The sequence below is a fragment of the Scatophagus argus genome, chromosome 7 (genome assembly GCF_020382885.2).
Source record: "Scatophagus argus isolate fScaArg1 chromosome 7, fScaArg1.pri, whole genome shotgun sequence".
Lineage (NCBI taxonomy): Eukaryota > Metazoa > Chordata > Actinopteri > Scatophagidae > Scatophagus > Scatophagus argus.
This window is the reverse complement of record NC_058499.1, coordinates 23,280,905-23,304,431: the sequence shown is the minus strand read 5'-3', so window position 1 is coordinate 23,304,431 and position 23,527 is coordinate 23,280,905. Positions and strand designations below refer to the sequence as shown.

The 23,527-nt window shown below is 39.7% G+C and overlaps 1 protein-coding gene across 3 annotated transcripts in view; it reads right to left on the bottom strand.

Annotated features, from left to right (window-relative positions):
- Positions 1–21,890, bottom strand: part of il34 (interleukin 34) — a 28,114-nt gene extending 6,224 nt beyond the window's left edge. Inside the window, exons 1-6 of one of the 3 annotated variants that reach the window (XM_046394609.1) lie at positions 21,568–21,890; positions 13,873–14,140; positions 5,414–5,517; positions 4,330–4,407; positions 3,978–4,049; positions 1,099–1,206 (exon numbers count right to left, since the gene is read on the bottom strand). In XM_046394609.1, coding sequence (XP_046250565.1) covers positions 1,099–1,206; positions 3,978–4,049; positions 4,330–4,407; positions 5,414–5,517; positions 13,873–13,900 — 390 coding nt within the window. In that variant the 5' untranslated portion in view covers positions 13,901–14,140; positions 21,568–21,890. The remainder of the gene's footprint in view (positions 1–1,098; positions 1,207–3,977; positions 4,050–4,329; positions 4,408–5,413; positions 5,518–13,872; positions 14,141–21,567) is intronic. The other 2 variants (XM_046394610.1, XM_046394611.1) reach the window with 2 other exon arrangements.
- Positions 21,891–23,527: the final 1,637 nt, after the last annotated feature.

Sequence of the window (23,527 nt, the reverse complement as noted above, 5' to 3'; positions counted from 1 at the left end):
ACTTGCCTGAGCAGAGAAAAATGGAAGATTGATCACCCATCAAAACTTCTTTCCTACATTTTTCGATGATTTACATTATAGAACAGATGCTTTTAATCCATCATACTTCAAAGCGCCTAAGCTGAATTTGTGACTCCTTCAGATCAGGGTTTCCCACAACGTACTTCCACCCACATGCAATTCAGTCTCTACATAATGTGCAGTTAAGTGGTTGTTGGGCTTCAGGACACTCAGATTATGCTGGATGAGCTGTATGGAGGCATTTCATTTATTTATTTATTTATTTTACATTTAAAAACAAGTCTCCAGCTACTTGTTTTAGTCCACTAATTGTTTTGGACAATGCTGCTATGGGGTTTTGCTGTGAAGCTCCAGAAATAATCTGTGGACCAAGAAATCCGTCTCTCCATAAGCATGGGCATGAGTAGATTTTTATTTATTTATTTATTTTTATTATTACGTTTTGGGTCAACTATTCCTTTAATTCTCAATATGCTAATGATGCACCTGTGAGAAAGAGGTATGTACCACAATGAAGTCGTCTGATCTTGCTGTCGTCAGTTCAGACCTAGTGTCTGCTGACAAAACAACTGCATATCCAAAAGTCCATGTCTGTTCTACATTATTTATTTATTTATGTACTTATTTATTTTTAAATGCTGTTCCTGCAGGGGCAACATGGTTTGACAGGGAAGCTGAAGAAGACACATCTTAAAAATGCATAAACTGTAGCAGAATATCAGATTTTTGATAAAACGCCAGAACATATGAGTCACTTCTAGAGAAAAATTTAATTTACTGGGCCATCCAAGTACTTATTAACCTGCAAAATATCACATGCCATCCACTGAATTACCAATGAATGTACTAAATTCACTTTTAGTGAACTCCTGAAATATCAAAAATAGAATCCACATTTAATTTTCTAATGATAAGGCCACTCATTCCCAATATTGATAAATGGGATCGATGTGACATTCATCTGCTGTAAAATATCCTCACCCTTCCCCTCTGGGGGAAATTCACTTACTAGCTGAATTGCTTCATTTGAGGAGGAATTTAACTACGTTGTGGCACAGATAGTGAACTCTAGCTTACCTCAGTGGGCTGCGACTGTACAAAGACTCCCTCTGCATCCCTAAAGCGTCTTTCCAGCTCAGCTGCATATGGACGTGAAGGATGTCTCTCTGGCATAACCCGGATGATCTGAAATTTCAGTTTGTCTTTAGTTTGAGATACCAAGATACTGTTAAGGTCAACTAGTCTTTTCTAAAGAGACCTCTGACCCCCTATACAAAACTAAATGTGTAAAATGTGTGTCAGTGTTACTCAACAAAGTGACTACACTGGAAAAAAATAGGGTGAGAAAGAATGGGTTTTTCATAGCACCTGAAGCATTTCCAAATAGTCAAGCATCTGCTTGTCTGTAATTGTTAACAGCGTCCATGTGGCTGTTAAGGTTGAATGTGAAGGAATCTCAGAATGCATGCACAGATGCAATGCACCAGTGAGTGCAGGTATGTTCAATTTGTTGCTTTGGACTGTGCAACAGATGGAAACTGTGCCATTTATTTTAGACCTAAAGTAAAACCTGGACTGGCAGCCATCCTCCACCAGGTTCATAGAAGCTATCCCAAGAAGCTCCCTCCAAGTATGGGAATAGAGGAGGCACTTCTTTGCATTAAAGCTGAAGCCAAGAATATGATTTTTTATTCTTAGTTGGCAAGCCAGCCTCAGCTGCCAACAGTTGCATTGATATGACAAAGGAGACTGTGATTCATTCAGCGACTCACTTAGCTCTGAAAACCACGCAGTATTCAAGCGACAATTCACCTCAAACTAAAAATACATATTTTTCATTTTATTTGTTGTCATTTTTATCCAGATTGTTTTGATGTGATGTGCAGAGATTTTGGGTTATCGGCTGTAGAGATGTCTGCCTTCTCTTGAACATAATAGAACAAGGACAGGATAAGACTACAGGTAGCAGGGAAAATATGTATTTTTTTTATTTTGGAGAGAACTGTCACTTTAAGTTTGCATTATATATGCTTTAAGGGTGTTTTGTAAGTGGTATACACCCGTTTACCTGTGAACACACACTTATTGTAAGTAGTTAAGTCTGCAAGGGTGGGTGTGAGAGCAAAATCCAACAGAACAAGAGAAGGTGAGAGAGACCAACACCAAGCACAAATTAACTCAATTGGTGGTTATTTGCAATCAGAGCCCATTTAGTTCTGAATATTGCATTCCAGGCCCTGGAATTCATCAACAAAGAAAAGAGAGCTGCAGGGGACTTGCTCCACCAAAACCACCACAAAGCTCGGGTGAGCAGTACATACTAATTTAGTTTTTGCCTGAGGGCCTGCAGGTGTGTGTGATGTGACACGACGATGTAAGCTCGACTAGTCCCTCATCAGTGAAGTTCTGTTTCTTTAATAAGTGAATGATTGATGTGATGTGATGTTAAAATTAATATCTTTATTGATTTATTGGTGGGTTAGTCTTAAAATTTTACCTTACATAAAAAAACATGAAAAGGAAACATGTCGAAAGTGATTTGATGATGCAAAAATGTTGCATATGTAACTTGGAAAATATACAATATGGGGAAAATATTGTAATATAACATAAACTATAAGCTTATATGAAAGCTTTATATAAGTTTTTATATAAAAGATAAAATGCTACATCTTTTTAGTATTTTTAGTATACCTAAAAATACCTTATATTTAACATCTTTTCCCTAACCCTCCCCGTTTTGTTTACTTTTTTAACTTTCTCAAACCATAAAAAAGAGTTTGAATGAGTGACATATTTCCACTGGCTGAACATGATGAAAACATTTGAGACACTGAATATATTTAACGGAAACAAACAGGGTTATTCTCACACTGAGCTTTGGTCAGTTAACAAAGTTAGTACAGACACTTTGTCTCAATCAACTGCAGGCTTTGTGGCATCTCAATTATCTACATCTATTCAACTAACTAAAATCTTTCAGTGCAGTAAGGTATTCTAGGTATGGGGGTTGGGATGGAGAGCTCAACCTACACTGAAGCAAAGCCAGGCCCCCAGCTGCTTACAACTCCCTCAGTGGACACACTGAATGGTCAACAGAAAGCCAACCACCATACAAGATCCTCACTACTTTGTAAACAGGGCTTATTTAAAGAGTTTTTAATCAACTTCAGTTCAAAATGTGCAGAAAATATTCATACCCTATAGTTAACTCAGATGTATTATAAAATAAAGTATATGGGAGAGCTGGTAGGAAATTATCATGGGATGAAAATAACACAACAATTTTCTTAGAGCATGATGCTATACATTGGTGGGGATTTAGCCAAAAGGCTGGGTTTTGTGTTTTTATTTTTTTAATGTTTCATAGTGATGATAATTTGACAGATTATTTGCTACTTAAACACATCCTAATATTTGACCTGTCAGAGTTTTTCAGTATAGAAGCAAGTCAGGTCAGGAGACAATAACAATAAGTGTTTTATCTGTCTCAACTGTGACAATGAAATGCAAATTTAGGTTGGTAATACAGAAAATGAAATGTATAATTTTTACGCAGGTATACCGTTAAATTTTATTTAAAGGTTAAGATAATACTGTTGTAACAAAACTTTTAAAAAAATTGATTGATGGTTGACATTAATTAGTGAGCATTAACATTAATGCTCACTAATTAATGTCATTTTGTAGCCAAGGACAATTCAAAGACAAAGCCATACTACCCTGGTAGGTGGTGTTGTTAAGTGGTTACTGACTATGTCATTTCTTATCTCAAAAAATATAATCAAATACTAATAAAATAAGTTGACACGATATAGACCTGTTCAGGCAGCTGGGAGAGAAGGAAAAGAGGCTACTGGTTTTAACAAATTACACAAAGTGTTTACACAAGAGAAATAAAATGATTGTTTTTAGACAAAACCTAACAAATTACGTCTTTACCATGATATTCCTACCTTTTTTAACACGCCTTGGTTGACCTGGAACCACAGCCTCTGGAGAACCAACCCCTCCACCTGTAACCTCTGCTGGGTTGAGGGGAGAAATGTAATCAATAGGTTTGTCTGATTGTGACTCTGTGATATACAGAAGAATTATGAAGAACATAGTTTAACAAATTAAAAGCACTAAACGGTGTGAAGAAGGGAAGAAAAAAGAAGAAAGAAGAAAAAACAGAATTGTTGTATTAGTCTGTGAAGCGAGACCTTAAACTTGTGGCATAATGCCACAGGCTTTCTGGTCTTGGGTGAAGTCTGAGGCACAAAAGAAAAAAGTCAATAAAACATGAGACAGCTACTTGACTTGTACCATTTTGCTGATGTTTGACAGTTTAAAGACTTCATAAGAATGAACCCTTATGGTGTAGTTGATGGGGAAGTTGTGCTTCTGTAACACAAGTAAAAACAGAAAGAGAAACAATGAACATATGTATTTTGCAAATCAAAGTGCTGTGACATTTGTTTATGACATTGATTATGATGATTAGTTACATTATAACAACTTTCAACAACAATTCACACACAAATGCTAACCCTAATAACACACAAGGTAGCCATAAAATTAAATTAAATCCTCATGTGAGCCATGTGAGTCATTAATGAAAGAGTAAGAGAAGAAATTTCCAAAGGTTTTGCCAACATTGGATTAATAATAGTTGTACTTGTTCATTTGTATCATGCACATACAAGTTCCACATGCCCATGGATTAATAAGACACCAAAAATATTCTGTCTATATATCTTTCTTACATGTTTGTTTTTCGGTTATATTTTTAATTAGTTCTCAACCTTGCTGTATTTCTAAGTTAAAATAAAGGTTAAATGAATGAATGAAAAAATATTGGAATACTTCAGCGCCTGTGAAGTCAGTTCTATAATGCAACTGTGATTAAACTTGGCGTAAAGTCCAAAATAATAACCAGTGATATCAAAGTAATGAGACCATGGTCATATTCAGCCTGTCTTAAAGTCAGGATGTCTAGGCAGCATTTATTTTTAAAATCTGTGGCTCATCTCTAACAATATTTAAGATTTTGTGGAAAATCTCCTCCTATTGTTATTTCTGGTGTCTCTTATTGTTGTCTAGTTGTGTGGGCTAAGCTGAAAGTAATTCTGGGAGTGGAAAGAAATCTCTAACTTTTGTAGAAGAGGACAAAGCTTCTAAAAATGACCCTGAAAATACAGCAAATGTCAAAACCACATGATGATATTTGAATGTGTTTATCTGAGGGTGAAATTTTCTATTAAAAGAAGCCCAGTGTTTGTTTCTGAGAGTCAGGACTGCACATCACTTCCACTGCTCTGGCCTCTGCAGCTGGACCTCTGCAAGCTACCTGCACGCATGCTTCCATGTTCACCGAGACACGCCTGCAAACATGCCATCATTCTCTCACCATGTACCGTCGTCTGTGGCTGAGGCTGTCATTGAGCGTCCTCAGTGGTGAGCACACGCTTGCTGGTGACTGGGCCATCTGAACGGGCGCTAGCAGAAACAGGCCTACAGAAACAGAATGGTAGAGCATGAGATCAACTGTATAGTCATTTTTTACAGAGCGTCAGATGTTGTACATGCCACAGAACTCTACTAAAAATGTGTGTACAGTATGAGTATATAGTCTACATGTATATAGGTCTGTTTTTTTTTACAGATTGGTTACTGAACACAGAGAAAGCCTACCTTACCTTTATATGGCATGACTCAGCAAGTTATCATCTGTGCATGTGTGGGCAATATGCGTCTGCAATGACGTGTGGGGTGTGTGCGCACAGACTGGGGGTTATGGATAAGGTTAGGGTTAGGGTTAAGGGCAGTAGTCACGACTTTAACTGAATCTTCCAAGTCCGGTACACATTCTTTTTCACAAACTACTTGATCCAAAAACTGAAAAGCACTTGCACTGCATGCTGCTGGAAGATGTGTGGAGAAGACTGTTTCATTTGTTGAGTTCAGTCTGGAATAGAGAGGTCAAATAGCCTACCTACATGTCCATCTAAAGATACAGCATTTGTTTCTAAGTAGTCTAGCAGTCCAACAATGCAATAAATCACCAGATGTTCTAGGACTTTAACAACATCACACTTCTTAAAACTGGATGTAAGCATAGCTTGTTTGAGCAAGCAGTCACTGCCCTCCATTTTATGGGCATCGTTCACAAAAAGGTGAGAGATCACTTGTCAAGAACAAGTCAGCAAGCTGTTTTACGCCTTCAAACAGTTTACCTTCTGTTGTCCCAGCAAAACACACACGTCTGTCATCTAGTATTGTTGACTCAACCAGTAAATCATTTAACAGAGCAATTAACTTGACAGCTGCTTAACATAATCAGTCAATCTAAGAAAAACAAAAAGTCACTTACTTACCACATACTTCAGTCAAGTAGACTATGCTTAGTTCTTTTTAAATCCAAATCCTTCACTGTCAGCACAATCAGCTGTCTTTGGTTGTTCCCACTATTCACTCTAACTTGTCTGACGTCATCCTGACCCCTATTAACCATTCACCTTGTTACTGTCTGTATTTGGACCTTTTTTCATAGACTGCATGCAAACGAGCTAACCTGCATTTTTTTATGCTACTGTAAATCTCTTCAATGTTCACTGTACAAATTTACATTTACATTTCTTACATAATTTGCAATCGGTACTGAAAGGTAGTCTGAGGCATTATGTTGTCAGGGGTGTTAGAGGGTTAGGGATGTCAGGGGAGAAGGTGCAGTTGGAAGAGATGAGCTTTCAAGTGCTTTTTAAACGAATTCTCTGAATTAATTCAGAATAATGGAAAATAAGAGTCATGTTCCTTGTGTGAATTATTTTTCTACCACCCTAACATCTAATAGCAAATGTGGACAAACCAACAGCAAGTGACTGACACACTGAGGTACTAAAACTGGTGATTTTCTTGAGTTGTGCCACTTTAGCTCCATTAGTGGCTCCATTAGAGGTCAGTATATGTATGTATAGTGTATGTAGTGGATGTATATACTTACTATCCAAAGAAATCTTAACTCAGACCCAAGTGGGTACAAGTGGGTACAGTGTTTTTCTCCTCATAATCACAAATGACATAAACTCTATAAGCTGAGGCCTGACTGCTGACGCTTGTCAGGAGTTGAAACTAGGTTCCTCTTATATTTTCTAGAACATACTTGGATTTTCAGTCCGTCACAGTCCTTTTTCATTTTTATGACATCTGTGTAGCCCTACAAAGACTTAAGCTAAACAAATTTACCTACCAATCACTATGCACACACACACAAAAAGAAATTTGCATCTATAATATGTCAATTCAGACAGTCAGTATGCTTAATGTATACCAAGCTCCATGTAATTCTATATTTGCAGAGGGCAGGAGAGGTCTTTCGCTCAAGTTGCAGTTTTAATCCATGTCTGTCCAAATTCATATGTAATGAAGACTTTGAAGGAAGTTATTAAAAAACTAGGAGTGTGTGTTATGTAAATGCTGTGTGAAGACCTAGTGATGTGTGGGTCGACCCACAACCCCCAGGTCAAAGTCAGGTCACTAAAAAATATCTAAATTTTAGTAGCTGTATAGTGTCCTCTTCCACCTGGCAAGCACTTCAAGCCAAGGAACTGAACATGATAATCCAAATCTAAGGGTGACATAATGTCTTCTCAAACAACCTAATCAAATCTGTTGTTAATTCTTTCTGGCAGCACTAATTTTCAGTCGTTCTTACTGCAAGACAAAGACAAGAATGTTAAAAACAAAACACCAAAACCTTGATTAATGGTGTAGTATTAAAGTATTATAGGCTACTGTGTTCAGCTAAGTATGGAAGCCACCAGCCAAAACAGCTTCATCTTGAACTGCAAGCAAGAATATGTGTTGCTTTTGTGATTTTATTTACAATATTTCTGTGTAAATGTATTATTCAATTTCTGCCATCTTTGACAATATGATTATAGCTCAACTACATATTGAAATTTTGCTATAATTCTTCCAAATTTTTATTAGATTATGTGAAATTTTTATAATTTCTATTGAACATTACCTCAAAACACTTAAAAAATAGTTATTGATAAATCATTGCATTTATTAGCTTGTAAAGTAGCAAAATAAAACAAAAATAAACCGTTCATTGTTATTGCTGTTCATTTTACATTCTGTGCATTAAATGTTGATGGGCCACCAAAATCAAAAATACCTTGTTGCCATGAATGGATATTTTCATTGGACTTGGACAATCCAATCTTGACAGTCCACGTTGCATGCAAACACCACAAGCATTTCTGAGTAAAGAGATGAACTACCAGGCTACATTGACCTTGACACAACACAGTTGATCATGTTCATTCCTGCGTCTTAAAGCACTGTCAGTTATCGGTTCTTTTAAAAAGCTTCTCGACCATCCAGCTGGGCACTGGCTTCCTCTCATTTTGATAAGGTATAAAATCTGTGGTACTACTATGATCAGGATATATGTAAATAGTCTCTTTAAACAGTACTGGTTTCTGACATTACCACAGGGACACCTGAAGCAAATATAGACCAGATGTCTGACTGCGTCAGTAGTAAATTTTAAATCAATCATTTGGTGAAGAGATTGAATTACACTGTCACTGCATTTTTTCCACTGGCTGAAATGCTTTGATTCTAAGATCCTGGGGAATTTGGAAACATATATTACAGGTAAATGTTCTGTACACTGAACACTTTCAAAGACAATTCATTATGATGACTTCAGTCCTTGTTAATCCCGCGGCAATGCTATATGCAATGCACTTTAGTTTGTGCACATTCTTTTAAAGATTATAAGAACTGCATATAAATCACATGACTATCAGGAATGAAGAAGGTTTATGCTGCTGACATTAAAATCAACAGCAGCAAAGTGGGTTGCAAAATTTCTAAAAAGGTCAACAGACTACTAAGTAAGAGTGAGAGGGGAATGTTTCTGAAAAGAAGAAGAATCACTTTATTGACAGTATATATATTTTTACATACACACACTGAATTTGTCTTCTGCTTTTGACCCATCCTTAGATGAACACATACATGCAACACCCGGCAAATTACATGCAGTGAACACGCAGTGGGGGTTAAGTGCCTTGCTCAAGGGCACATCAGCCAGCTAATGGAGGGGGGAGCAATTTTTTCGCATTAATCACTCCACCACACCCAAATTTTTCCTGGTCCAGTGGGGGCATCGAACCGGTGACCCTCCGATGACAAGGCGCTTCTCCAACCTCCATGGCTGCTAATCAGTGCTGTTGTGTGGATATGCTGATGACAGCAGGCATGTAACTTAGACTTGATTTGTTCATCATTAGAGACAAACTGAAATTATTCAAGCTTCCCAGAGTACTGGTTTGCATCCGCTGAGCTGCTTATTATTCTATTACACAGGAGCCATTTCAAGAGCCAAATGTATGGAGCACACCAGGGGACAGGAAATAAATCATCATACAGCCAAACATTTCACCAATACAACACCCATTATTCATTTAGAATAGCAGCTGAAAAAGTATTCATACATATACAGTGGGCAGCCGTGGCCTAGAGGTTGGAGAAGTGGCTTGTGATCAGAGAGTTGTCGGTTCGATTCCCCTACTGGACGGGCAGGAAAAATTTGGGTGTGGTGGAGTGATTAACGTGAAAATGAAAAAAGGTGGAGGTGACTTTGGCATCAGGGCATTGATGTTATGTGACCAGTCCAGTTTATGGTTGAGAACATCCAGATACTTAAAACTGTCCACCATCTCAATGTCCAGGCCTCAGACATGGTAATGTGGTAATGTCCTTCTCCAGAAGTCAATCACCATCTCCTTTGTCTTTCTGGTGTTTAAGCACAGGTGGTTGTGCTCACACCAGTCCACAAAGTCCACGATGACTGACCTGTACTCCGTCTCATTCCCCTCAGACACACAGCCAACAATGGCTGAGTGGTCAGAGAACTTCTGGAGGTGACATCTGCTGGTGTTGTAGGTGAAGTCTGAGGTGTAGAGGGTGAAGAGGAAAGGTGAGAGTACTGTTCCCTGGGGGGCCCCGTGCTGCAGACCACCACCTCAGACACACAGTTACGCAGTCTCACATACTGTGGCCTGTTGGTGAGGTAGTTGATGATCCAAGCGGCCAAATGTCTGTCCACTCCTGCTCTCTCCAGCTTCCTTCTCAGCAGCACTGGTTGAATTGTGTTGAATGCGCTTGAGAAGTCAAAAAACATGATTCTCACAGCGCTCCCAGCACTCTCCAGGTGAGTCAGTGCCCGGTGCAGCAGGGATGACAGCATCATCCACCCCAATGTCTGGTGTGGAGTGGTGCAAAGACAAGGGGGTGATCCACTGAGATGGCCTAAAGACCATCTCAGGACAAGGACTTGTTCTGCTCCAGCTTCTTCTTGTAGCTGTTCTTGGCTCTGATTGTGTACTTGAGTTCACACTGAACTCTCTTCTCTTCTCTCTTCTCTCTTCCAATCTGTCCCCAGAAATGAAAGCCCTCTGGTTCAGCAGGGCTTTTAGCTCAAGGGTCACCCAGGGCTTGTTGTTGGAGAAACACCGTACCCTCCGGATTGGCAAAGTGTTCTCCACACAGAAACCGATGTGGTCTGTGATGCAGTTGGTCAGGTCACCATGAGAATGAAGTGTCTCCCAGTCTGTAGTTTGGAAACAGTCTCTCAATCGTCACAGACTTCTTCTGTGCAGGCTCTCTTCTCACTCTGGGTGTGTATTCAGGGAGCATATGAATGAGACAGTGACCAGAGCATCAGAGCAGGGGGAGATGTATGCATCCTTGACATCAGCATACAAAAGGTCCAGCGTCTTGTTGTCCCTGGTGTGGCATTTTACATACTGTGGGAATGTGGGGAGAGTGGAAGATAGAGAGGCATGAATGAAGTCTCCACTGATAAGCGGGAGGGACTGTGAGTGCTGTGTCTGCATCCTGGTCACTGCACTGTGGAGCAACTCACAGGTGGCTGCTGCATCGGCCGAGGGAGGGACGTACACATTAAACACAGTAATGTGCGAAAACTCCCTTGGGATGTAACAAGGCCAAACGTCAACAGCAAGTAACTCCATGTCTTTAGAGCAGACTTGTTCCTTTACAGAGCCGTGCCCCGGGTTGCACCATCTCTCATTAATAAACACTGCCAGGATTTCCGCTTCCCACAGTCCTCCACTCTCCGGCCAACATGCACAATTTTAAATCTGTCCAGAGAAACCACAGAGTCCGGTATCAGTCCGTTCAGCCAGGTGTGACTAAAACACATAAGGCTGCACTCCCTGTACACCCTCTGCAGCCGGATCAGCACTTTAAGCTCGGAGAGGGAACGGACATTTCCCATAATAACGCAGGGTAAATATGGTATGTCTGTCTGTGTTTCCTCTCCTGGCTCTGCAGCCTCTCCTTCTCCTCCGTATCTCCGCAGGAGTCTCTGGTTTCTCCACGCAGAAAAGAGCAGGGTCGCATAGAGCTAACAGCTGATCCCTGGTGTAAACAATAGAGCCATGGCTGAAGCTGAAGGAGTCCCCCAGTGGAGTGTCAAAAAAGGTCCAAAAACAGCAAAAAGCAAGACACAAGACTAATAAAAGTAGTCTCCCTGTGTGCACATGTGCAACAGGATTTGACCACATTAAAGAAAACAAGTAAAACATGAGAGAAGAGAAGAGGGGATGGAGCTGCCACAACTGGCTGCTGCTTCTGCAGCGCCATCTTGGATTTAAGCATACTCATATTTACTTGGAAGTAATGTAAATACTCATTGTCAAAACTGTAGGATGATAGTTTATAAGGCTGTTTTTATATCACTAAAGAAACTTGGATGAAAGAAAACACTGCTTCTGTGTAGCTTCTTTATGTGCAAAGAAAACTTCTTAAGCAGTTGTTTATCTGAAACTGACACTGGAATCTCTGACAATTCAGCTGTGTGCAGGATCCCAGTTTCACAGTATAGCTACTACTACAACTAATAATAATAATAATGATAACAATAACAATAATAATAAAAATAGTATGATATTATTTACCTTTACACTGTGATATTTATTGACACCATTTCAAAGCTGGGGCATGACAAAAAATGAATCAGAATGAAATTTCATGACAAATTTCTTGAATTTTGTAAATCACATTCATGTTAATGCCCGTGCTGACACTTCAAACCTCAGTTTTATCACAAAGATAAACAACCCTATTTTAATGGCTCAAAGTAAGAAGGGCAGTTATGGCACCAAGCCTATAGGGACAGACTGTTTGTATTTTCTTGGCAAAGATGGACGGCCATGGTGTGTTTGTCAATGATCTGCCACTAGGAGGAATGCAGTGCATGTTTGTCTAGCATTAGTCATAGTCAGACCAACCTCTACCAGACTCTGTGACACAAAGGTGAGGAGACTGTTGAACTCTTTTTGTGGTTGTATGCCTCTGAGCACCAAAATAAGAAAAGCCCATGAGCTTGTGGCTTCAGATATGCAGAAGTCACATGTGCACTGGTGTAAAAACAGCAATACAATACAAAGAAGTTTAAGTCAAAGTTTTCCTACCAATGAGGTTTTCACAATGAATAAAAACCAGATGGCCAGACATTAATAGCTTCAAGGTCTTCCTTAGGTAACAATTAAAATGTGACACAGTGTATCAAGTCAGTGAGAGATGACAGGTAATCTTTTAATCAGACAACTGTCCTGATTACTGCCTATAAACATAAAAATAAATAAAAACAGAAAATGTTGATATTCATAATGTCCAGGCCTGACTAATAATTCACAAACATCCTTGAAGGTGACACCAGATGCTTCATGATTGGAGCCAATTTCTAAACAAACACTTGGCATTTTTCACTAGTACAGTAGTCTGACCCACAGGACAGGCATTTTACAGACTTAGACTAATCGATTAGTGGAGAAAATAACTGTAACTCTAATCACATCTGTCAAAAATATTTACAGGGTGCACAACCAGCAGCTTCTCAACAAAGGAACTTAAGCCTGTCCCAAGTCACAACATATGAATATGGGTCAGCATGAGCATACTGTACAGTATCACAGTCAAGGCCATGCCAAAAAGTGGTAACTGTGTTTGACTACATTTACATGCAGCAGTGATATCAACGGTTGTCAGGATGGCTTAACACAATAGTCTGTTTTAGCCACTGATCAGACTGTAACAGAACATCCACAAATCCTGTCACACATACCAGTGGTTCTCAGCCTTTTGTCCTTGCAGCCCCCCCACTTATATCCAAATGAAGCTGAGCCCAACCCCCAATCCACCCACACTGATCTTTACTACTGGTCTCTTAATGTTTTGTTTCCTGGTGTTTTATTTTGCTTGACTTCACACTGACGTTATCTAGCTTCTTACCACAAATGACACATTCTGGCTGAGACTTGTCCTGTTCTTTGATAAGACAACTCTTGAGATAGAGCCTAAATTTCATGGGGGGTCATAGGACTGACACACGAAAACAGACACACACACTCACTCTTAAAGCTGTCTACTTTACTCTGCTTAATGAAAAAGGCCTCATACTTTACAAGAGCTGCAAAGCACACAGATATACTTCTGTATAAGACAGTAGTCTAGCATGTTGCAATACAATTTTAATGGATGATGTAAAAAATGTGAAACTATACTCCAAATGTTTTTCTTGGAAATCTAGATGTTTACTAGTTGAGGAATGTAATCACAATGAAACAGACCAGAAAAACATGAGGAAAGGTATTGTTCATGATGCAGCTCCCCTGCACCTTGTGCTCAATACTGTATACAGCCTGCTGAAGTGAAAAAGTGCTATTTGCATTATTCTCCACATTGGCAAGCTAAAATACAAGGGCCAGATGAAAAACTTGACCAAACATCATGCTCAAAAATACCAATGAAAATGTATCTCACCCAAAAGGCCTCCCAGCAGGCAGACCATACTCTTGGACTGAAGTCTTTGGCTCCACAGTTTAAACGCAGCACAGTGTGTAAATGCACACGCAGGACCAGCAACACACAAACACACACTCCTACAACACGGGTGTCTGCAACTCTTCAGTGTGTGTGTTCAGCAGGACACGTTTGGGTTGTTGTGCCTCTGGTCTTCATAGCATTGATGAGACATGCCAGTAGCAACAGATCTTGGTTTTTATGGCTCTGATGCTTCTGCTGCTCTCTGCTGTTGACAGACAGAAAACAAGAAACAAAAACATGGTCAGAGAGTCAGAACGAAACGAAGGCAAACACTCTAACAGATGGGGAAAAAAACTGGCAGTTAAAACTACTGATGAACAGATGGACAGACAGAGACTGCATCCAAGTTTTAAAAAATGTTTCCACACATTTTACTGAACAGAGACCTGCAAAAGAGTTTGAAAAAATGCTGGAAATGTTGGTTTCTACATGCAGGCTTATGTATAGCATTCATTCACTTTGCATTGTTGGTTGTTGCAAGAAGGTATTATGTAAATAAAAAAAATAGATCTGAGAGCACTAAATATGGTTGTAGTTTCTTTAAACACACAGTATATAATTTCTGCTGCTATGGGTCTATCAACAAAAAAACAAAAGATGTTGTTTGTGGGATCATGGGAGTTATATTCCTTATTTTCAAACAACCACCATTACAGATGAATTTCTATCTGATGTGTCTAAGGCAGATATGTGCCCAAAATTTTATTTATCGATCATTTGTCACATTCATTGACTTCCTCCCTTCCTTCAACTCTTCGACTCTCCCTTGGAAGTTATAGCAACACATGACTAAATGAAACACACTGATGCTTTGATCTGGGATAATGTAAGTACACAAATCAACTAAATATATCAAGCCTTTTTAGACATTTTAACACATAAATATTACGTAGTGTCTATGTCTATTATATCACAATGGATGAAACGCATACTTCAACACTTTGTTCTCATATCAGCCCCTCTGCACCAAATGCCTACTGTTTGGCACCGTTGCTTGCACACAGTATGTGATCCAGATGTATACTGTCAGAATAATGTGAGAATATATAGCATATTGAAATTATAACCAGGTTAGAGCAATACTGAAAAATAAATAAACTCTCTGATTCTAAGGTGCATTGCCCATTACAGTCAGTCTTGAGGAACAAGCGCACAGGAGACAGGAGGATGTGACTTAACATACCACCTCATGGCATCTGGAAGATGTTACATTTGTAGGACAACACATGATTGAAATTTCAGCCACATGGTGTTCCCTTGTGTTTAATGTTGTTTTATGTATCATAATTTGTGTTACGACCCAGTGATTTTTGGCTGCTGGCCTGGCTGCTTGTCTTTCTGTTTTGTGTTGCAGATGTCAGTAGGTATCGTAAGGCCATCATTTATTGAGAACACCTGAGCCCAGTGCTCCCAGTACTGTGAGAGCACACTCTTTGTGTAAGAGTAAGGAGTAAGATATAGAGGAGAAACTGCTCCATAACTGTCACTATAAACAACCACGTCATCTTTCTCCTTTTACAGTGCAGTACTCCACTCTTTATTCTTTCGTTCATGCACACAACACTACTGACTTACTGACTGGCCCCGGCTCATTGCATTTTTGATCTTCTTCGAGCTTCAAACAAATTGATTTTCTTGATTTAATTCAGCTATCACAGCAGCTCACTTCTGTGCACAAGGTCTGCATCTCCACGCAAAACCGACATTCTGCATGACATGTGTACAGGGATGTACCAATCAGATGTTTTCTCCCGATACAAAGTTCAGATTTGAACAACAATATTCAAAAGTTTTTGGCAGCCAATAAAATACATTATCATTGCAATATGAATGCTCAAATGTCTGTCAGGACTGATATGTACACGTATTAGGTTACTGTGATGGATTAGGTGTAGACTAGTGTAGGCTGGACAGCAGACAGTAAGGAGGATGATCTGTCGACGTGCTGGAGTCGTATCAACACAAGAGGCTGGAAGATGAAACAAAATGCACACCTCTCATTCTCAAAGTTACTGTGAGGCTCATTCAGTGATATTTTTTCTTTTTTCTACAGCTCTTCCAAACCTTTATATTTATCCCTCTCCACAAGTTTTGCTGTGGCGTGTGTTACCTGTGATTTCCTGTTAGTACCAAATACATTCATTTCTTGTGCATGAACTACAAGAATAGTTACACTCTGAGCATGAGTGCAGAGTAAAGTATACTGTATGGAACTGGGACACACACACAGAGGCAAAAATCATATAGCAGATGTGTTAAGTGCAGTTTGTGGGTTTACTGTAATTTCATGTCCATGGATAAATACAGAGGTTGTGTGTTGTCTGTTGCATCCAACTTCAACAAGAGGCAAAAGCAAAACAAAATGATGTCTGATTATAACAACAACAACAACAACAACAAAACTTGTGGCACGTGTTGTAACTCTCACCCAGTTTTCTCATTCGCTCTGTCTTTTGTTCCAGATTATGCTGATTGCTTATGCAACTGCAGCTGGACGTGTGTTATTTGATTCACAGTTAATTGTTGCTTGTTAGTTCACCACAGGGTGGCTGTGATGTGACTAATACATTGGCCAAAACTTAAACATCACACAAAAGTTTAGGATGTGAAAATGACAATAACCTGAGAAACTGATACGAAACAAAAATGCCAGATGTTTGGAAGTTTTGTGTTTCTCAGATCTTTGGGTTTTAGACTGCTGGTTGGCCAAAGAAGCTATATGAAGACATTACTTTGTGCTTTGGAAAATTATGATGAACATATTTTTACATTTTATTATTATTATTTTTTTTTTAGTGATTTGTATACTGAATCAGTTAATGGAGAAAACAGTTTAACTGATAGATAGATTGACAGATCAATTAGCCCTGCACCTAAACATTCCAGATCTGTTTACAGTTTTTTCTGAATTAAGTTATGGAGATTTTCATATTTAGATGTACGTTTATGGCGAAAATTGTATGCTCCCGTTTCAATTTTTGGCAGCATCAACGTAAAATGCATGCACTTCAACTTCACATTCAGACGGGAAGGAAGACGCTTTGAGACAATGCCAAATCCTTAACCACACTTATTAAATCAAGGCCAGGTTTTGTTGGATTTATGATGTTGTTAACCCTACCGGTGACAGGTGTCATCAGACACCTGCTACTTGTGTCCATATGTTTTGGCCTTCTTTGAACAATGACATTTTTAGTACCATGTCCAAAATTATCAAAATCACATTTGAACCAGCTAACAGCCGTATTTGGAATTCCTCCCTCAACAAAACATAAAGCAGATTTCACAGCCTTTAACTCATAACCCATTGTTTGATGGCAATGTGCATGACTGGTTTAATTTAAAGATGATGTACGTGCATTTACAATACCTTTAGGACCAAATCACAAAGTGTGGAAGTGCTGCTGTTTTTATGAGAAACTCTTGCTGTTTCTGTGCTGCAAAAGAATTTGAATTGCTCACATTAATTGTCTTTCCAAAGCCTAATAAAACCATCCCTTGTCTAGATAAACTGATGAATCTTACATCTGTGTGTAAGAGTTCTGAGTTTTCTTAACGGTTATCTTCATCACTGAGGGGTTGTATTGACTTACATTCAGCTCAGCTCATTGCTTCACTTACTTGTCCAGACTCTAGAAATCCAGACTAGTGGAAGTCTAACAAACAAACCACATACATTTACAGCCAGTGGTGTGTTTTCCCCAGACAACTGATCATCGTCCAGTTTTCTACATCAAAGATTCAGTCAAAAAAGATTAAATATTTTGTTGAGCAGACTTAGGTTCATGATGTATTTCTCAGTTACATAATAGGGTAATGTGCCATTACTCATCCTGAATTAGCCCAAAACCAAAGTCATGTTAACTGTCTAGAACCTATAGTCTTTGTGACTCTCTTAGCCAGCTGAATAATACTAGTTCAGTGGAAATGTCCTCCCACAGGGTTCCATATTAGGTCCTATCCTGTTCAGTTTTAAAGTTAGATGTTTTAGTACATCTAATGTACACCTAATATTTATGCCAGTTGCAACAACACTCCCTACAACCAAGCGTAAATGTTACAGTGTAGAATCTAGACAAAGTCCATTGGGGTTAATTTTGCCCTTTTTATTGTACTTATTTTGATTTTTGCATTTGCAGGCCACCAGTTGCTCTCAGTTGATTTTCCCCTAATTAAATGTAGATCTACTGGGAATATATTCTACAGAGCAGTGTTACCTTCACAATCAAGGTGGCAAGTAGGAAGGTGTATTGCTGGAAGAGCGAAAGGATTAAGATAAGATAAGATTTCCTTTATTTCCCCACAATGGGGAAATTCACCTTGTTACTGCAGCAAGCAGATAGAAAAAAACAGAGTTAGGCATCAATAATAAACAATTTACATAATTAGAAAGATACACTGGTGTCTGTATTATTCCTACATAATGGTTTATTCAGTGATATGAATAACTCCTAGTGACAGTGAGGCTATATTATCATGTGGAAACCCAGATGTGTTGCTAATTAAGACAGCATGTTTGACCTCTCACACTTAGCAGATTAAAAAATAAATATCAGACTGTGAGAAGAACTACGAGGTAATTATAGATGCAACGTTTGAGCCTGACACAACTTTACAGCAAGCAGCAGCACAGAGAAGATCAGAGACATGATCAAGATGAAAGGCAAGTTGAAAAATTTCACACTGCCGGAGAGAGGTGTCGAGTCAACTCTACGATGCCTTTAGAGGTTTGTGGAGTTGTTGTACTGGAGTGCATTATATTTCAAGGTGTTTCTAATATTTCTCTCAGCCTTTTGGCAGAATGTTGGAAACATCTCAGGGAAAGCAGAGGCACTTCTCACTTGATTCAAAGACTTTCAGTGTAGCACACCCACCGCCTGCTTTGTTGCCCATGTCTCATCAGTTAAAGTTTCCCACTTTGAATAAGCTCCACCAAAGCTCAAGAATGCTTCTAATGTTTTGCTGGAGAGCACACGGGAATTAAGCTTTGTAATCACTGGTGAATGTCACTGATTTGCCGTAATCTCTCTAACGAAAAGTGTCAGAGCATTTTTGTTACGAACTGTTGACGTGTCAAAAATGTTCCTCATAGCTAAGTGAAAAGACATTTAAACATTTCTCAATGTTTAGTTAACATTTATATAATCACTTTATCCAGGCAAACTATGTAAATTGTGAGTCACTGCTTCCTTCTCTGCTCCCCTCACTCTTTCATTGCTGTCTTTCTCTTCAACTCTTTATCCCTAAATCTCTCTCTCTTTCTCTCTCCCCCTTTCCCACCCTCTTCATTTAGCTGTTGTTAGATTTATTATAGTGTTCCTCAGCTACACATCACACCTCAGTAGCCAGCTGACTAACACAACTAATTCAATGATTCCCTGAGTGCCTGAATGAGCCACCGGTGATGAAGACTGTGGCAGGCAGCCAGCCCGTTACTGCAGAGATCAGCAAATGACTAAACCCGACTGCTGGTTTCACAGCCTGCAAAAGTTATAATTACAGCCTGTGGCATGTAGACACGCACCAAAACTAAAAAACTGCAACAATGACATGAGTGCGATCACCTCAAACACAGAAGAGGAAATTTAAAAAAGAAAAAAACGCTAAGAAAAATTCAATTCATTCCAGTAAGAGCAGGAAGATTAACAGTCGCAATAAAAAAGCAACAGTTGCAAGAGGGTAAAAGCAGGTTTAGAAGCAATTTGTTAGGCTGTTTCTTTCAAAGTGCCTCAAACACATTTAACACGGCAGACATTTACGACTAAATTACTGCAGCACAGCAATGAGGCAACTTTAACAGAATATTAAAAGTAACACTCCCCATTTTTGAGACAACAGGGGAAAGGAAGTTATTTTACTTTGGGGTAGCCTGAGGTTAACAACTGTGAGTTCATTTATTCATTTATTTATTTATTTATTTACGGAGAGGTGGGGTGACTGTTGACAGTCCACCGTCGAGCTGTTTTGACCTTGAGACATTAGCACAAAGACATACGGTGTTTTAGGTATGGGCAAAAAAATTTCATGAATTCAAAACCAAATAAAATTGGATTTGATTTACAGATTCTAAATCTTCTCGCCCGTAGTCAGCTGGGATAGGCTCCAGCTCCCCCGCGACCCCGACGGATAAGCGGTATAGAAAATGGATGGATGGATGGATGGATTCTAAATCTGAGCATTTGGCAAATTTTATTAATGTTTTACTACTTTAAAAGTCTAGATATTGCCAGGGCATGCAGCACTGTGACAATGCTTGTGTCAAACATCTACAGCTTGTAATTCAACATGTAACAGACAACAATATTTCAGTAAAAGCTATTAACACATTGTTGATCAGCACTACAAATAACAGATCAAAACACACAAGATGCTTACCTGACTAGACACAAAACTCAAACGTTACAACATGTTATCTCCTGTACTGAACTTTTGACACTCACACAGGCAATGATGCATAAAATCTGCATCTGTAAACTGCCCTCAGAATGGACTTGGAAAATTACAGGGTATGGGATTCAGGGTCCCTTTGCAAGGATATACTGTAAGACCACAGACCTTATATACTTTATATATATAGAGGCATAAAAATAACTTTTCAATCAGCATTGTATGATTCAATCTTATAATTCTAATCCCTTATATCCAAGCTGTCCTAATACCAAGCCATGATGACCGGATGAAAATGTCCACACACAAAAAGTCGGACATCCAGACCTTAAGCCCTCACATGGATAAATGCATAGGAGTACACGCACACACACACACACACACACACACACAGAGAGAGATAAGGACTGCCTTACTACAGCTTCCTTTTCTATTCTCTTAACCTGTTCCTGTTCTGTCTTTAGATTTTTGGATCCTACACAGTCCCTCTAAGTGCAGTGTCTTAATCTCACCAATAACAAACATGATCATTTACACTTTAATTAAAAAGTTTGTTCTAGACCTGCTCTAACTGGAAAGTGTCATGAGATAACATTTGCTGTGTATTGGCGCTGTATAAATAAAGTGAATTGAAATTCAAATGCCTGTAGGCAAAAAGGTTAACTTTAAGGTAACAAAGTGTGTTGCCCTGCAGAACTTGCAGGAGAGGCCACACACGCGGAAAAAGCAATTGAGAGAATTTACTGAATGCTGAGTCATAATCAAATAAAGCAGAAATATCCACTGACTAAAGAAAAGCCAACATCAGTGGCATAAAAAACTGAGTAAGTTGGAAAAGCTTGCACTGGCTGTGGCCGCAAAAACTGCTCTCACCATACCGTCAGAAACAACCATTTACTCTTCATGGTCATGATCTATGACAGCTGCGGTAAACTGGTTGTATCACTTCAGCAGGCTTTACCAAATAATGTAATTGCATTGTAAAGCTTATCGGCAGCCCCATATCGTCACTTTCCTCTACCAAAAGTAAAGGCCCTCTTGAGCAATAACTTACTCACCTGACGAAAGTGAAAGTATTGCTGGATAAATAATAGCTGCGAGCTGCTCGTACACACACATGCAGGCACACACACACACACACACACACACGCACACACACACACACAGCAGCAGCACATCAATGTGTCCGTGAGGAAGTTTGATCATCTACATCCAAGCGCACACACACACGCACACAGGTAGCACCTCAAGATTGTCTTTTGTCCCTGCTCCCGGGATGCGTAAAGGTTCCGTTCAGAGGTGACACGTTGAAATGAGCCCTTGAGAAATTAGAAGAAAAGCCGAGAAGATGGGAATCCCATTGTAAAATCGCCGTGAAATTTAAGTCACTAAGGAAAGTCCATTACTGTCAGGGTTCATCCACGCGTCTGTGGTGCGCTCTGTCTCTGAGTGCCGCCAAGTGCGCAACAGGCTGCCCTGCAGCTTCTTCAAGACGCGGACACGCATACAAACACAGCCTGCTTTCAAAATAAGTGAAAATGCGGCTCGAATTCTTTTTGCACGCCGTGCAGTTCTCCCTCCCTCCCTCCCTCCGCCTCTCTTTCTCTCACACACACCTTTCTCCTTTTAGTTAATCAGTCACCAGATTTACGTAAGCAAAAAGTCCCTCGCACAGCTGCGTCTTCGTTCTTTCGCATGTGGCATCCCGGTGAGAACACAGAGGGGTGCGTCAATTCCGATTTTACTTTGACAGTTAACCTTTAACCGGAAGTGTCTGTAATGTGTTGTTCTATCTTGACGTTGGCGTTTGAACGCGGCACGGTCGAGCTCCTCTTCTCTTAACAGGTAACAGATGATGCCTGGTCCCCTGCTGTCCTGCATTTCTTGTCAGCACTGATGTTTTTGTACTTTATCCTTGGCAAAATAAGATTTCTAAATAAAATCAGAGCAACTATGATATTTCAACTTTCATGCGTAGATCTAATCTGTTGTGCCAGACCACGAAAATGTTCGTTCATCCTCAGATTCAGTCTTGAAATCTAAATAATTTTCTAACCAAGCATTCAGCAACCTGTAACGCAGCTCTCACGCTGCTTTCTTCAACCACCTGATCCGCTGGTCCGCACACAGGAAACACACCTTCATCTATCAAAATTAGTCTTCTGACAGGGCCTCTTTTATGGTCATACGAGCTACGTCCTCACTCCACATATCACATTTCTATATTATTTAAACATGACAATATGGCCTCTCTGTGAGGCTTTCATTCAGCCCACATGTATCTATCTTGAGGTACATTAATCATGGATAAATGTACTGTAATGTCCTGTATAATACTGGCACAACCTGGCATGAACTGTTGAAGGTATCTGGCTGACTCTGAGCGTGTGTGATGGAGGGATATTATCACATTACTATAGTCCAGAGCCAGATCACACAAAACAAAGAGAGCCAAACCTCCACCACAACCTCAAGTATCGCTCCAGACTGGCTGCTGAGCTCAGATGGGAAAGCCCACCCCACAGAAGAGCAGTGGCATAGACTGGAAGGGTTTTTTTAATATACAGGCTTATTTCCCCTTAGTAATAGGAGAGATCCCTTTCATATTGTTTTAATTTTATTTATTTGGGTTCCAGGTTCGAATCCCGGTCTGGGCCCTTCTATGTGGAGTTTGCATGTTCTCCCTGTGCCTGCGTGGGTTTTCTCCAGGTGCTCCGGCTTCCTCCCACAATACCAAAGACATGGACATTAGGTTAATTGGCTACTCTACATTGCCCCTAGGTGTGAGTGTGTGTGTGTGTGTGTGGTTGTCTGTCTTTGTGTGTCAGCCCTGTGATTGATAGACGACCAGTCCTGCCTCTGGCCTGTAGTCAGCTGGGATAGGCTCGAGCTCCCTGCAACCCTGACGGATAAGCAGTACAGAAAATGGATGGATGGATGGTTGAATGTTTTATTTATTCAGTTTTCTTTTCAATTAGACCAATGTCAAAACACAAAAAATGCAATGAATGCAGTTTTGTGAAAATACTGTATACTATTACCCACTAAGTACGCACAATAAAGTTTGAGAGAGGGTCCACTTGGAACAGCCTTCCCTCAACAGTGGCAGTGGTCTGCGCCACCACCCATCAACCACCTACCGTGCAGTTGAGATCCATCCCCAGGAGACTTACATCTGATTCCCCCCAGGAACCATGTGACCCTT